General features: G+C 43.1%; 1 protein-coding gene across 1 annotated transcript in view; it reads left to right on the top strand.

Moving 5' to 3' along the window:
• Positions 1-14,598, top strand: part of LOC141439436 (protein unc-79 homolog) — a 47,367-nt gene extending 32,769 nt beyond the window's left edge. The window contains 11 exon segments of the mRNA XM_074103722.1: positions 910-1,064; positions 3,124-3,251; positions 3,700-3,824; positions 3,999-4,086; positions 4,950-5,178; positions 7,507-7,682; positions 9,123-9,292; positions 10,223-10,373; positions 10,729-10,953; positions 11,390-11,512; positions 12,359-14,598. Coding sequence (XP_073959823.1) covers positions 910-1,064; positions 3,124-3,251; positions 3,700-3,824; positions 3,999-4,086; positions 4,950-5,178; positions 7,507-7,682; positions 9,123-9,292; positions 10,223-10,373; positions 10,729-10,953; positions 11,390-11,512; positions 12,359-12,523 — 1,735 coding nt within the window. The 3' untranslated portion in view covers positions 12,524-14,598.
• Positions 14,599-17,415: the final 2,817 nt, after the last annotated feature.

The raw sequence follows: 17,415 nt of genomic DNA, 5'->3' as shown, positions 1-17,415 counted from the left end.
GTTTCACCATCCATTGATTAGTGTTAACTGTCGGTTAAATGTGATGCCGTCTCTATTTGTTTTGTTCGAATAGACGGAGACGGCATCGCATTTAACCGTCACTTAACACTAATCAATGGATGGTGAAACAGCCCCTTAATAATTTAAAAGATCTTTGCGGACAAGCAAGAGACCGTACTAAACGTACTAAAGGGTAAAAAAAAATTGAGTGGGTTAGCCTGGTTTATGGGACTGAAGGAGGAGAATAATTTCTAAATGTGGCGACTTACACTAGTTTTGTTATGTCGTTTGGAGCTCGAAACAAAAGATGAATGTTTGTATTTTTTTTCTGTCTCATTTGAATCTTCAGGAAAACGAAGAAAACCGACGGATCTCGAGCGACATTAACATTCTGGTTGTACTATGTCGGTTATCAAAAAACACAAAAAACATAGGAAAAATTTGAACCACAAGTACTGTAGAATTGCTCCAATAACCTCCAAATCTATAATTTTCCTTAGTGAACTGTATAAACATTATTTCACGAGACAATTTTGCTTTGGCTTTAGACGACCAGATGGCCTAGTGGTTAGAGAACCTGACTACGAAGCTTGAGGTCCCGGGTTCGATTCCCGTGTCGGGGCAGATATTTGTATGAAAAATACGAATGTTTGTTCTCGGGTCTTGGGTGTTTAATATGTATTAACTATATGTATCTAACTATATAATTATATTTATCCGTTGCTTAGTACCCATAACACAAGCTTTGCTAAGCTTACTTTGGGACTAGGTCAATTGGTGTGAATTGTCCCGTGATATTTATTTATTTATTATTTATTATTATTTATTTGGGATACGAATTCTACGAATACGATATTTTTTCAAATTAGCGATGTATGTAGACGGGAGACGTGACGCGTTCTGTTGCAGGGTGGTGCAACTGGGTAACTACGCGTGGCAAACCGAGACCAACACGCGTCTGCCGGGCAGCGCCGTGTTCGTGGCGCACCAGTTCCTGCGCTGCGTGCTGCACCAGCTCGCGCCCAACAATGTGTTCCTGCAGATATTCCTGCTGAGGAGCCCAGGTCGGTACGAAGACAGACGCGCGACGGATTTATGACGAAAACGATGGCTACGAGACGTCTACGCGACAGCTACATGACGTTTATAAGACGGACACGTCAGACACGCGAACCGCACGACGTATTTAAGACAAATGCAGCGGCCACGCAATGCATACGCGTAAGTTAGTACACGACGGACACAACGGTAGTGCACAGGATTTACACAACACACTTCGCCTGAAAAGCGCCGTGTTCGTGGCGCACCAGTTCCTGCGCTGCGTGCTGCTGCTGCATCAGCTCGCTCCCAACAATGTGTTCCTGCAGATATTCCTGCTGAGGAGCCCAGGTCGGTACGCTACGCAGACGCGCGACGGATTTATGAAAGAAAGAAAGAAAATGCGTTTATTGCCAACAATTAGGTAGGTATATAATGCATATTACACAAGAAGGGTACCTACTCTAAAAATTAAGTTAACTTACTAACTATATGCGGGTTCTATAAAAGTTCGTGAGACCTGCTTTCTAATGTAGGGGTTAATGAACTTTTATAAAAATCCCGCCTTAACCTAAAAGTATCCCCGCATGCTACTCGACCCATTAAATTGCGGCAAATGGTTCGGGCATCAGCATAATGCTGACAGTGTCAGGTCTTCAGACTGACACTTCAGCGCTGTTTTTCAGCCCGAACCTGTTACAGTTTGCGCCTCCATTTAATTTACCTAACACTTACACGCTTTTGGTTTATAACACACCTAATATACTGTATTCTTAAAAAATATAAGCTTTTATATCTACGTTTTATTTTCATTGTTCACAAAAACGCGCAAGACACAGTCAACCACTGTCCATGTTTGAAACTTTATGATGAAAGCGATGGCTACGGGACGTCTACGCGACAGCTACATGACGTTTATAAGACGGACACGTCAGACACGCGAACCGCACGACGGCTAAGTGACGTATTTAAGACGGATGCAGCTGCCACGCAATGCATACGCGTAAGTTAGTACACGACGAACACAACGGAATTGCACAGCATTTACACAACACACTTCGCCTGAAAAGCGCCCTGTTCGTGGCGCACCAGTTCCTGCGCTGTGTGCTGCTGCTGCATCAGCTCGCTCCCAACATGCTTTTGCAGATATTCCTGCTGAGGAGTTCTGGTTTGTGCTGGACGGACGCGCGACGGATATATTAATGACGGAAACTTGACTGATTATATTATGATGATACGACAGAAACGCGACGGCCGCACGATGGCTACATGACGTATATACGACGGACACGATAGATACCCGACAGTCACACGACGGCCACATGGCGTATATGTGACGGACAACGCGTTTCCAACGCGTTCGTGCACTTTGCAGATCTGCGCGTCCCGTTGACATGTTTCCTCTTGGTTGTTCTATTCCATGCGTAAGCGCCTGACACTACTATAATGAACTAAAACAATGAGGGCTATCGTTTTTTGTCTCACTAGATGGCGCACTGTAGCGTGAGGTTTTTAAGTATGGCTTTCAAAGTCTGTTATTACGGGCGTGAAAACAAAGTTTAGATTAAAATCATATTTAATACACCTTAAAACCGTACCATAAAAATATCGAGCATGCCACAGTGTTGCATAGTCCCCGTTTTGTTCGGAAAAAAGGGAGGACAAAGGATTCCGAAAGACAAAACTGTCTTAAAACACAGACATTCATTGCCCCGGAACGCATATTTGCTATAATTAATTTCAGATATTGCAAAATATTGACAAATTTATTCTAATTATAAATAAACCCGCGTAGCTCACCCAAAAACTATGAAATTTGACATTTCGGAGACATCACGCTACACTAGCGCCTCTAGTGGCGAATTCACACGCGATAGCCCTCATTACTTTGCGCTCACCCGCGACCTTATGATAGCTATACGTTTATGCAAAAACACACACAAATCACACAAACGCATCTATCACCACCACTACACTGCACTGACGCGTTTCGAACTCAACCAGTGCTCATCTTCAAGGCAACCTAACCGATCACCATGCTACCAGATGTTGGACCACTTCTATAACAGTATTATGACCATGCAGAGAAACAGCGCCTGATGTTCTTCAAGAGCATCGCCCAGGCCTTCGTGGACTTCAACGAGCTGTACCCATGTGGGCCGCTGCAACTGGTGGTGGAGCACCTTAACTCCAAGAAGACCTTGCCTATTGATGTAAGTGTGGCCTTTTTTTTGCGTATAACGCCTAAGAGAGTTATTGCAGCAGTACTTATACTGCTGCTGGGGTACTGTTGAGTTGAACAGCACTTCACTCACACGCAGCTGCAGACACCTGCAAGCAGTAGGGGGCTGGGGGTGGTGGGCTTCTGACGCTGTTCCCAAGTTGTGCCAGCGGTATGGTCATTGTCTTTATTTTTTTTAATTTGTAAATATACTATTTTACTCAATAATTTGATGAAAAACATTGTACGTTGCACGGGCGGTACTGAAATTACGAACATCGACTCATTAAAGTATTCGATTCTTCGATTTCGAGCTTGTAATAGACTCCCGTTCGTTATTTTTTATTTGCCGCTCTAGAGAGACAATGTACTATTTGCACGCTTGGATGTAGCAGCTCAGGCGACTGGCCGTTATAGAAACGTTCCGTGTTCGTTTTCAGCAAATGTCGACGATAGCGTCGAACATCTGGTGCTACCTGTCGTGCCTGGCGCCCGAGGTGCTGGGGCCGCTGCCCGCCTGCGCCGCGCTGCTCCAACAGCTGGAGGCGCTGCTCAGGGCGCTCGTGCTGCAGCTGCCCGCGGTCGACGACCCGCCGCGCTGCTGCCCGCCGCCGCCGCCGTGCTGCGCGTGCCCACCGCCGGACAGACCAAGGTGCGTGCTGCCCGCGGTCGACGACCCCGCCGCGCTGCTGCCCGCCGCCGCGCCGTGCTGCGCGTGCCCACCGCCGGACAGACCAAGGTGCGTGCTGCCCGCGGTCGACGACCCCGCCGCGCTGCTGCCCGCCGCCGCCGCCGTGCTGCGCGTGCCCACCGCCGGACAGACCAAGGTGCGTGCTGCCCAAGGTCGACGACCCCGCCGCGCTGCTGCCGGCCGCCGGACAGACTAAGGTAGGTTTTTATTGTACTGGTATGACGAAGGTGTTTTCCAACAGTGAGGCATGGCGAGAAAAGGTGGATAAAAATCTTGCCGATCCATTTTCACCAAACAAAACTACCGCGCCTTACCAAAAATGCCGTTACCTTAGTACAAAAGACGTACAACGTCATCTATGGGAAATTAGATGCCCCATATCTTTGTCTCCTACCTACCATATAAAAAAAAAAACAAAGTTACATCTTGTTATAACTTAACCAACTTAAAAATGTTGTAAAACCCCGACGGTGTACCCATCACGCACACACCCACACATACTGGCAATGTGACTAAAGAGTAGACTGAAGAGGATTTTCCACGGGCGACGCGAGACGAGGCGGGGTGAGACGAGAATTGAGATTTAAATGTGCGGCGCGCGAGAATGCATACAAATTTCAATTCTCATCTCGCCTCGAATGACCTTTAACAAACCTTTAAAAACCTTTGTCAAACAAAAACTACGTTCTAGGCACCGTAGCCTCTTAAAAATTACAAAAAATGAAAACGAGCAAGTGGGTTTCCTGATGGTTACCACCACTGCCCGTAAACATCTGCAACACCAGGGGTATTGCAGATGCGTTGCCAACCTAGAGGCTTAAGATGGGATACCTCAAGTGACAGTAATTTCACCGGCTGTCTTACTCTCCACGCCGAAACACAACAGTGCAAGCCTGCTGCTTCACGACAGGATTAGCGAGCAAGATGGTGGTAGCAATCCGGGTGGATGTCTCATAAATGTGTGCGTGTATGTATATATCGTGTCCGTTCCGCCCCCAGAGCATCCTGGAGCCCATATCCAAGATCATCAGCTACTGTATCCAGAACTGTGTGGTGAAGCTGTCGGTGATCTCTGAGCTGAGCGCGGTGTGCGTGCGCACGTTCAGCCGCGACCGCGACAAGCTGCTGCTGTGCCGCGTGCTGGTCTACGAGCTGGTGCAGGCGTTAAGGATCAAGACCACCATACCTGATGAGAACCTCTTCATACTGATACAGTTTGTGCTGCAAGGTCGGTCAAAGATATTATAATGTATTAAAAGGGTGCGAAGTACTAGGGCCAAAGTTGTTGGTGGCCAAAAGTAGAAATAGTTCTGGCTCTGTCATCTGTCATACTCATATGAATCAAAAGCAATTTGTATAGACTTTAACTACCTGATATTAGTAATAGATGTTTGTGTTATGATGCGAGCTTGAATTATTGAGCACTGTCCCTGTTTTGTTCTTAATTCCTCTACATCTCGGACGCTAGGTGGCGCTGATGTCGTGCACGGAGCCAATACTGTGTGGAAAAATAAGTCGGGCCCTGAACGGAAACTACCTTAAATCCCTAAGTTGGCTCATTTTACTTAAGGGAGACATTCCTTTATTTTTAAAAATAAACAAAACTGCATTCAAAGATTTTCTAATACTCACTTGCCTCGCCCGGGACTCGAACCAACTAAAATTAAAAAAAAAACTATTTTATTATTTAAAAAAAATTTCCACACTGTATGATGATGTTACCAATGATGATGGCTCTGAGACGTGGTCCTTGACTGTTGGCCTCTTGGAGAAGCTCAGAGTCACGCAACGAGCTATGGACAGAGCTATGTTTGGAGTTTTTTCGCGCGATAGAATCCGGAATACCTACGGAAATTCTTAACATGTTTAGCATAATAGTCTACGAATTGATGCAGGCGTTGAGGATCAAGACGACTATACCTGATGAGAACCTGTTCATACTGATACAGTTTGTGCTGCAAGGTCACTGGTTTTTTTTTTATTATTCGACTGGAGGGAAAACGAGCAAGTGGGTCTCCTGATGGTAAGAGATCACCACCGCCCATAAACATCCGCAACACCAGGGGTATTGCAGATGCGTTGCCAACCTAGAGGCCTAAGATGGGATACATCAAGTGCCAGTAGTTACACTGGCTGTCTTACTTTCCACGCCGAAACACACCAGTGCAAGAACTGCTGCTTCACGGCAGGATTAGCGAGCAAGATGGTGGTAGCAATCCGGGCGGACCTTGCACAAGGTCCTACCACCTGCAAAAGATCAAAAGATTCCGACTTTTATAATCTATCTGTCTATCTAACACCTTTAAACGAGCTATTCTTATATACTAGAGTTTACACGCGACTTCGTACGCGTAAACAATTTGGATCTGGTACAATTAAAATTTCGGGGTTTTATAAAATTCCACTGGGAATTCCCAAAATTTATATCGTATCGAAAATACAAACTGAAACATAGATGCAATACAAAAAGACTCCAAAAACCAATCTCAATTTGATTGCTTAATAACGACATCTCTTGTCCGAGTGAGCGGTTGGTTCCAATGGAATGCTGAAAGTTTCTCGATGAGGGCTACAGCATAGATGTCGCTAGTGTCGCTGCTTAAGTGACTAAATAAGAAACAAACAAGCTGAGATATGTGGTGTATAGGAGAAATTCGTGTCTGTACCCCTTTCCAGAAGAAAGAAATACAAAAAGACTCCAAAACCCAATCTTAATTTATATCGTAGTCGTAGTCTTTATTGAAGTTGTGTTAAGAACAACTGTCCAAAATTTCAAGACTCCAGCGGCCAGCGGTTGAAATTTCAAGATTGAGATAAAAATCTGTAGTGATCTGTTGCCTCTAGGGAAATCTGTTGGGAAATGATCAATATAATGTAATCGTTAAATACCCTATTGCTGTGACATTGCTATGGTGCTGATTCCAGGCGCTTTACCCTTCGTCACTACTTTTAAAAGCTCGTACCATAAAATTGATATTTTTTCTGAATGAACTTTATGTACATTATTTCAAGGGTGAATTTTGTTGACGTATAAATTTGAGATACGAGAATATTTCAAAGTAATAACGCTTTTTGGTTATTATTTCACAGGCCCACTGGCCTAGCTAGCACTTCACATTTAGATTCATCAAATAACATCACCTTGTATTTATAACTAGTGCTTATGGCTTCGCACGCGTTAACCGTTAAAAAACCAGCGGTTCAATTGAAATTTCAGAATTTTGCTAAGTTCCTTTGGGAATCTTTTTTTTTTTTATTTGACTGGATGGCAAACGCGCAAGTGGGTCTCCTGATGGTAAGAGATCACCATCGCCCATAAACATCTGCAACACCAGAGGTATTGCAGATGCGTTGCCAACCTAGAGGCCTAAGATGGGATACCTCAAGTGCCAGTAATTTCACCGGCTGTCTTACTCGGCGGACCTTGCTCAAGGTCCTACCACCTGCAAATTCTTCTTATTTTTAGTCCTTTTTTTCTTTTGGGTTGTTTATGAAGAGTCATTGTAGTTAATTGTCCCTTATAGTGAAGCTTTATATTTTATATGTGGTCTACCAGGCCACAACTGCACCCTAGTGCTCCCGCCAGCACTGAACACAGGCGACCTGCTGACGCCGCTGGCGCCGGGCGCGGACGTCCGCGATCTGGGCTCGGGCGCGGTCGACTGCATGCGCCCGCACCTGCCCGACATGATCGATCTGCTGCAGGACCCGCATCTGCTGACTAAGATCAAGGTTAGATATGTAGTTGGGTCACAATCCGCCTGACAACTCTCCCCCTTAACCTCTTCACCGCCACACAACAAACGAAGTGACATGCTCTGTACGCCACAGAAAAACCAGCGACAAATCAACATGATTTTTAATTCCATTGCAAAAGGATTCATATTATTTAATGATATCTATACATCACAAGTATTTAACACAACTTTATTTTTAACACAGTAGGTTCGCTATTTGAAGGGATCGCTAATCATCATCCCAGCCTATATGCGTCCCACTGCTGGGCACAGGCCTCCTCTCAGAACAAGAGGGCTTGGGCCGTAGTTCCCACGCGGGCCCAGTGCGGATTGGGAACTTCACACGCACCATTGAATTGCTTCGCAGGTTTGTGCAGGTTTCCTCACGATGTTTTCCTTCACCGCAAAGCTCGTGGTAAATTTCAAATGTAATTCCGCACATGAATTTCGAAAAACTCAGAGGTGCGAGCCGGGGTTTGAACCCACGAACCTCTGCTTGAGAGGCGATAGGTCAAACCACTAGGCCACCACGGCATCCGATCGCTAATGCGGATCGGAATTATTCCCAATTATCCTTGTCCATGATATAATCATTAACTTTATAATATGCCTTAGATATTAATGTCTTCTTGACAATAGATCTGAATTTTGTATCCGTTTCATTTGTAATATTTTTTGGAATTTTATTATAAAAACGTATGCAATTTCCCAGAAACGACTTTTTGGTTTTAGCCAGTCTGTAACATGGATCTTTAAGCTTCCCTGTGTTTCTAGTAGCCTTTGGCTTATCGACGTTAGTGGGAAAATCACTTATGTTCTTCCTTACATACATGATTATTTCAAAAACAACAAATGTAGCCGACACGTCAAAGTAATTATTACTTGTTTCGTTAAACGCGATAAGTCCGGGAAGTCGTGATAGTTATGATACAATGAGGGCTATCGCGTACGAATTCGCCGCTAGAGGCGCTAGTGTAGCGTGAGGTCTCCGAAATGTCAAATCTCATAGTTTTTGGGTGAGCTACGCGGGTTTATTTATAATTAGAATAATTTTGTGAATATTTTGCATTGCCTGAAATTAATTATGGGAATTAGGTGTTACGGGGCAATTAATGTCTGTGTTTTGAGACAGTTTTGTCTTTCGGAAACTTTTGTCCTTTTTTTTCCGAACAAAACGGGACTACGCAACACTGTGGTTGCTCGATATTTTTATGGTACGGTTTTAAGGTGTATTAAATATGATTTTAATCTAAACTTTGTTTTGACGCCCGTAATAACTGACTTTGGAAGCCACACTTAAAAACCTCACGCAACAGTGGCGCCATCTAGAAAGACAAAAAACTATAGCCCTCATTGTTTGAGTCAGGACACGGTGCACCATTCGCTACCCCCAAAAACCCACAAACTTGAATTTAGTCACGATTTTGTCGCACAGGGTTCCGTCTCCAAGTCGATAGTGAACCGGAACGTGATCTGCCTGAACGAGGACACCCTGGGAGCCATAGTGAAGGGCGGCATCGCGCAGTACGTGGCGCTGGAGCTGGCTGCCGAGAGGGGGGGCAAGGGCCGCCATCTGCTGCCCTGGCTCACCACCGCGCTGCCTGGGTGACTGCACACAACAAAATAGCCCCGCTGAGCGGACCTCCTATTTTTATTTATTTATTTTTCTCAACGTAAAAAGTAGTTGCATTTCGCTATATTGCAAAATAGTTGGCGAATTCTACATTCCTTATTTTTAGTAGGTATGATTTATCTAAATACTCTTACTATCATTATTATCGAGCTTAGAAGACGATTGAGCGCATATTTCGTTTTTGATTTACGCATATGAAATGACATTGTTTGGTAGAGTATGCAGGTAAATGAAAATACTAATTTCAGTACGAAGAAGTTCTAAGGCTTGGGTAAAAACATGAAGCAACTGGAGGTGTATGGGGGAGGCCTTCGTCCATGTACTTTCTCAACCTCGTATCTGGCAACATTAATTTGCTTTAGAATCATCTTTATGCTAAGTATGATAGTGTTGATTTATTTGTTTGATACAATTCTGGTAGATACGAGGTTGAGAAAGTACATGGACGACTATGTCCATATTTATGTTGATGATTGTGTTGCGGGTCCTGCGAGGTGGGAGAGTGTGTCCCGGATCCGCCTGGTATCTTGGCTAGTGATGGACGCAGGTCTATTTTATTTATTTATTTAGGGAGAACCAACAGCTAGAAACACATTTATGTACTAGGAATAGCAACACAGAGCCAATAGATCCTACAGATAGCTATAGTTTAGGTACATATTATAGGTTTATAGCTTAACTTAAATGAGGTGACGCGCACCATATCAAACGACACACCATGCCAAACAAAACACCACAGAATTTCAAATGAAATTAACTACTACACTCCTTAACACTCATTTCCTTTAAATAAATATGAAACAAAGATAAATACGATAGTTCCGCAGGTTATATCAAAATTGACATTAGGTTAGTAGTCAGTACCCAAAGAGAGCATGTTTATGTTGATGATTGTGTTGCAGGTCCCGCGAGGTGGGAGAGTGCGTGTCCCGTGTCCGGCTGGTGTCGTGGCTGGTGATGGGCGCGCTCTGCAACGCCAGCGGACACCACGCGCAGCCGCTGCAGCAGCCCGTGCCGCAGGACGCCACCTGCCACATCACTGACCACTTGCAGGTGATGATGCTGATGATGATGATGATGATGCCCTCTGCAGCCAGCGGCTGCGAGCCTTTGGTAGTGTTTACTCGCGGATTCTCACGCGTACTCTTCGGGGATTCCACAAAAATGCTCAAAAATTAAATCGTCGATCGTATTGAAGTCCGTCCAGCTGTTTTAAGGTGAAGTATACACACACGCGCGCACTCGCACACACACGTACACGCACGCACGCCCACACGCACATAATAATGATGTTGCCGTTATCCGCTCGAGGGTTCCATTTTAAAATCCACCATTTCTATTCCTTCTAAAGAAATCATTTTTATAAGAACACAGCTTCGTATCCTAACCTCTAAATTCACTTCCCCAGACAATAATGTCATCGTACGTGGAACAAACGAAGCCGGCCCCGCAGCGCATGAACGCACTCTTCCACGCGTTCATTCTGTGCCACCTGTGGACGCTCTACCTGGAGGAGCTGGCCGGCAACGCCTCGCCCAACAGCGAAGCTTACAACACCAGCGTCTGCATACTGCTCGACTTCTGGTGCAAACTGGTGCCGAGTATACTGCAGGTCACTGTGCAGTCTAAAGTGGTAAATACATTTTTTTTTCTTATGTTTCATCCTAATATTTACCCCGGCTGGAGCGAACCCGGGACCCTCAATCTGAATGCTTCCTTATAAGAGTAAAGAGTATACATTTATAATATTTTAAAACCGTAATATAAAACGCCACTGTATGACTTACCACAAGGAAAAAAGGAAAAAAAAAATCATTATGCAAACCCTATTTCAGTAAAATTAAAGAGTAACCCTCTGTTAAGTAATCTATGGTATAGATTACATAGATTAGCATAGATTCTATGCTAACTCAGGTTGTATGAAATAACAGTTTGTTTACAGGGGTTGACAATATTTTTCGCTTCAATAATTTGTTATATTTTACGGGTTATTTTGTTACACGTTTTATAGGATAAAGTAAATTCAGGTGTTAGTTTTCAAATACCATATTCCAATTGTTCTGTTTCAGCTTGCAGAAACAGTGAACCTCCACTTCTTGGGCCTTCTAGAATCCTTGCTGGAATGCAACTCGACTGTGCTGAACAAACTTCTTCCACTGTGGACACCCATACTGCAATCCCCGCTGTTCAATGTAAGTATGAGTAAATGAATGGTTATTAAAAATGTTTTTACGACCGTTTTCCTTCTTTCTCTCAATTTACTTATGCAAGTTAAAACTTTTATTTTTCATCATCATCATCATAATAATATCAGCCATAAGATGTCCACTGTTGGACATAGACTTCCTCTTGAAGCAGCGTTTCCACCAGAGATGTGCGAGGATGTGTTGCGAGGAATATGTTTTTCATTGACCAATAGAATCGCTTCATTTACCTCGCCTCGCTCTGCTCAGCTGTTTCCACCAGAGATGTGCTGTGCGAGGATGTGTAAATGAAGCGTTTCTATTGGTTAATGAAAAACACTGCTATAAACCTCCAATGAGGGCTATCGCGTATGAATTCGCCACTAGAGGCGCTAGTGTAGCGTGAGGTCTCCGAAATGTCAAATCTCATAGTTTTTGGGTGAGCTACTCGGATTTATTTATAATTAGAATAATTTTGTGAATATTTTGCAATATCTGAAATTAATTATGGCAAATATGCGTTCCGGGGCAATGAATGTCTGTGTTTTGAGACAGTTTTGTCTTTCGGAAACCTTTGTCCTCCCTTTTTTCCGAACAAAACGGGGAGTATGCAACACTGTGGCATGCTCGATATTTTTATGGTATGGTTTTAAGGTGTATTAAATATGATTTTAATGTAAACTTTGTTTTCACGCCCGTAATAACAGACTGAAAGCCATACTTAAAAACCTCACGTAACAGTGCGCCATCTAGTAAGACAAAAAACGATAGCCCTCATTGCTTCGGTTAGAAGTTAGTTCGCGGCTTGCTACACGCTACACGCTAGTTGCTATTAGTTCCGTTTATCGCCAACAGATGCCAGCGCACGTGTCGGAGCGCATCGCCGCGTGCCGCGCGCTGCGGCCCGAGTGCGTGAAGTCCACGCGAGATGGCGCTGTCCGGCCGCAACGCCGGCTGCTCAGGCTGCTCGCCAAAATGGCGCAACTGGAGTTACAGCCGCATGCCTTCTACTTCATATAAACCACGACATGGTGTAGTCAATATACCGGTGACTCTGGTGTTGCAGATGTTTATGGGCGGTTGTGATCTCTTACCATCAGGAGACCCACTTGCTCGTTTTCCATCCAGTCGAATTAAAAATATATAGATATTATATATTTGTTTACTTCCCTCTCATAATAAATTAAAGATGAAATGTAATAAACAATTACTTTGCTCACCCGCGACCAGCTATGTGTATGCAATAAATGTATGTTCATGCACCATTAATAAATGACGTAACAGTTTGATATTTACATACAAACGAATCACGAACATATTAAGATCACTTGAAAATTATGTCAATTAATTAGTGGTGTCAAAAAACGTGCGAAAGAAAAGTCAAATATACACTCTTATTATTAGATGTAGTTTTTATGTAGATAGTGTAATCTATGTCTAGTCCAGTAACTGTGATTTGTTTTTTTCTAGAATTTTAATTTACACTGTACAGTCAGCGGCAGAAGTGGACGTGCGCGCGGTGCTCAAAATGACCTACACGCGACTCTACTGCCAAAGTAATAAGAGTGTTTCGATTATTTTGAGCATCGAAACCGCTGCTGCTGGATGTACTTAGCCAAATATTGTGTCAAATTAGGTTTCGCGATAAAGATTGCACATCGGTCCTCGGAAAAAGACCGTTGGTTGTTCGGGCGACTCCATCAATCCTCATCCCAGCCTATATACGTCCCACTGCTGGGCACAGGCCTCCTCTCAGAACAAGAGGGCTTGGGCTATAGTTCCCACGCGGGCCCAGTGCGGATTGGGAACTTCACACGCACCATTGAATTGCTTCGCAGGTTTGTGCAGGTTTCCTCACGATGTTTTCCTTCACCGCAAAGCTCCATCAATCATCGTATTTATTAAGTGACGTTTCATATCAAACTAGCTTTTACCCGCGGCTTCGCTCGCGTGAACCATAAACATTTTCAAAGAAGCCAGCAATCAAGCAAGCATGCAAGTGAGCATGTAAGCAAGCATGCAAGAAATAATGCAAGTAAGCAGTGTTAGTACGCCAGTGGTAGTAGTGAAAATCAGTTCATCATCATCATCATCATCAACATCATCAGTTCGTTTGTCGTTATCCCGCCGGAATTACGCTATTTTCCGGTATAAAAACTATCCTATGTCCTTCCCCGGGACTCAAACTATCTGTATACCGAATTTCATCTACATTGGATCAGTAGATCCAGAGATTACCCCCTACAATCTCGCAAACTGTCAATAGTATCAAATGAATACTGTACCTTTATGGACTTAATTAAGCCGTGGTGGCCTAGTGGTTTGACCTATCGCCTCTCAAGCAGAGGGTCGTGCGTTCGAACCACGGCTCGCACCTCTGAGTTTTTCGAAATTCATGTGCGGAATTACATTTGAAATTTACCACGAGCTTTGCGGTGAAGGAAAACATCGTGAGGAAACCTGCACAAACCTGCGAAGCGATTCAGTGGTGCGTGCGAAGTTCCCAATCCGCACTGGGCCCGCGTGGGAACTATGGCCCATGCCCTCTTGTTCTGAGAGGAGGCCTGTGCCCAGCAGGGGGACGTATATAGGCTGGGATGATGATGGACTTAATTAGTTTACGATTAATGATATCTTCGAATATCTATAGAGAGCTGTTGCAACTACTAGAAAAAGGATAGTTCCGTCTTTTACCTAAAGATGGCATCGTACAATTTTAAAGTCTTGGGGGGATTCAACAACTCCTTATTATATATTTTCATCTAAATGCGTCCGTACTCTATTGCACCTGTACAACGACTGACAAACGTCACATAAGTAGTGTGTGACAACGCTCTCATCATCATCTCAGCCGTAGGACGTCCACTGTTGGACATAGGGCTCCCCCACAGACCTCCAGTTGCTTCGGTTGGTTGGTGTGAGTGACAACGCTCTACGAAGCCGAAATTAGCCGAGTCTCTTTTCAAAAACCGATGTGCGATCTTTATGGCCGGGTACTGTAACTTATTCTGTATGGCACAAAGGAAAGTTTTGAGAATTATTTGTTAAATAGTTTGTTATATATATGTTAGAAATAAATGACAGTTGAAAATGAACGATCATTTTATTGTACCTTTCATATTCATAATAAGCCTATATTATAAGTTCCACTGCTGGGCACAAGTCTCCTCTTAGAGTGAGAGGGCTTGGGCCGCAGTTCCCACGCGGGCTTCGTACCTTAGGAACTTCACGCACTATCGAATAGTTTTGTTGGTAGTGCAGGTTTCCTCTCGATGTTTTCCTTCACGGTAAAGCTCATGGTTAATTCCAGCCGTAGATTTAAAAAAACTTAGAGTGGGGAGCTCGGGTTAATTAATTTTGACAACTAACCAGAATTTTTCGGTCCATCAACTTTAGAGTAGTAGAGTACTTACCTAGTAGTAGTAGAGTAGAGTTGTTGCCATGGTAACATCTCCTGAGTTAGGTACTTATTAAAAGTATGATTATTTGGGGTACAAATCTGCTAAAAAATAGGAGTTGTGGTAGTTTAAGGCAATTCCTTCATGGCTCATTTCCTATTGACGTTTTTCATCATCATCATGTCAGCCGAAAGACGTCCACTGCTGGGCATAGGCCTCCCCAAGGCTCTCCGCTCAGACCGATCTTGTGCTTTCCGCATCCACCGCGATCCCGTGATCTTACACAGGTCGTCGCTCCATCTTGTTGGAGGCCTACCCGACAGCTCGTGTCCCGGTCCGCGGACGCCATTCCAGAACCTTCTGACCCCATCGGCCATCAGTCCTGCTAGTAATGTGCCTCGCCCACTGCCACTTCAGTTTCGCAATTCTTCGGGCTATGTCGGTAACTTTAGTTCTACTGCGGATATCATCATTTCTGATTCTATCCCGCAGAGAAACCCCGAGTATAGCCCTCTCCATAGCCCTCTGAGTGACTTTAAGCTTCCTTATGAGGCCCATCGTTAGCGCCCACATCTCAGATCCGTATGTCATCACTGGCAACACACTGGTCAAAGACTTTTGACGCTTTTACAAAAGGTTAATCTATCATGAAAGTATATCGATTTCGCAGAACCTCAATTTCAAAAGGCAGCAGCCAAATTAAAAATCCTCATTGAATTGCAACCGCGTCCATATAAAGAACAATGCTAGTGCATAAAGAGTAATCAAGTACGAAATCCTGATTAATAGCAAACAAAAGCCTCTTCAACTGCCCGCTGGTGCCATTGTACCTACTTCATTTAACTGTGCGATATTGCTTTCAAATATAATACGTAACTGTGACAGATCCGGACCATTTGTAGAGAGATCTTGATTCATTATGTTAAGATGTTTTTGGGATTTCATCATCATCCCAACCTATAATTTATTTATTTTTGGCTAGCTTTCATAACTATTTTGAAGAAAATTTTGTATCTCCATTTTTATGGTTCCGGAGCCAAAATGCCAAAAACGAAACCCTTATAGTTTCGCCATGTCTGTCTGTCTGTCCGTCCGCGGCTTTGCTCAGGGACGGCTTTGCTAGAAAGCTGTAATTTTGCACGAATATGTATGTAAACCATGCCGACATAATGGTACAGTAAAAATTTAAAAAAAAATTTTTTTTAGTGTATCTCCCGTAGACTTAAAGTGGGGGTGTTTTTTTTTCTTGGATGAGAATATATTATACGACCACTTTATTTTTTTCGGAATATTATTCCTTATATTTTAATTATTGTATTAGTATATAAAAACCAAACAAACCTTCATGCAAAACTTTAGGTGGTGTATTTTTTGTGCCTTCAGTAAAATTTGATCTGATGAAGTTACGAGGTTCTGAAACTTTAGCCGACTATTGTCACTGCCGGGTACAGGTCTCAAGAGGGCTTGGTAGTTCCCGCGCGGGCCCAGAGCGGATTGGGCACATTTAATTGCTTCGTCGGCTTGTGCAGGTTTACTCACGTTTTCTTTTACCGTAAAGCTCGTGGTAAATTTCGAACCTGTATGTGTATCTGGCATTTGTATTTAAATTAATTAGTGTTTATTTAAATTTCGAGATGTCTCAAAAAAATCCGTGGGGTGCACAAAAACTATCTTGTATTTATGTTCTGTGCATTCTGGCAAATAAATCATCATTATTATTATTATTATTATTATTACTACATCGCACATGTTAGGTAAAAAAAACAGATGTAATGTTTCTTCATTATTTTTTTGTCCATTTAATAAAAATGGTTATGACTAAAATTATATTAAAAAAAAATGTTAAACAAACTTGTAATTTTTTTTACTAACTGCCGTAGTGCAACATCCGCTACCGAGCGATAATATGTTTTTTTTTCAAAATTATAGCTGTGTGATAACATGGATAATCTTAATTAAAAAAAAACCGGCCAAGAGCGTGTCGGTCACGCCCGAAATAGGGTTCCGTAGCCATTACGAAAAAAATAAGTATTATTTTTCTAAGGATTTCGTATTTTGCACGGAATATTCCAAGTTTAGGTATATTTTATACCTTAGGCTGATATTTACTCTTAAACTACTAATAATTCTCAAGAAAATTTAACCGTTATAGTTTTCCTTGTAAGTTTGATATACTTACTACCATCCTGAATTTTTTCAAATTTTTCCCCCCACCGGTTTAGATTTCAGAGGGGGAAACTAATCACTGAATCGAAAAATAATACAAGATTGGATGAGAAAAAAAATCACCCCCACATTACGTCTATGGGAGGTACTCTAAAAAAAATGTTTTTTGAATTTTTGAATGTACTATTTTGTCGGCATAGTTTGTTCATATATTCGTGCAAAATTACCCCTTATTATTAGTGCCTGAGCAAAGCCGCGGACGGACAGACAGACAGACAGACATGGCGAAACTATAATTTTGCCATTTTGGCTCCGGAACCCTAAAAACAAAGCTCATCGGTAAAATCT

This window comes from Choristoneura fumiferana, chromosome 20, assembly GCF_025370935.1.
Source record: "Choristoneura fumiferana chromosome 20, NRCan_CFum_1, whole genome shotgun sequence".
Classification (NCBI taxonomy): Eukaryota; Metazoa; Arthropoda; class Insecta; order Lepidoptera; family Tortricidae; genus Choristoneura; species Choristoneura fumiferana.
The sequence above is the reverse complement of the archived record's forward strand: the minus strand, read 5'-3'. Positions and strand labels throughout refer to the sequence as shown.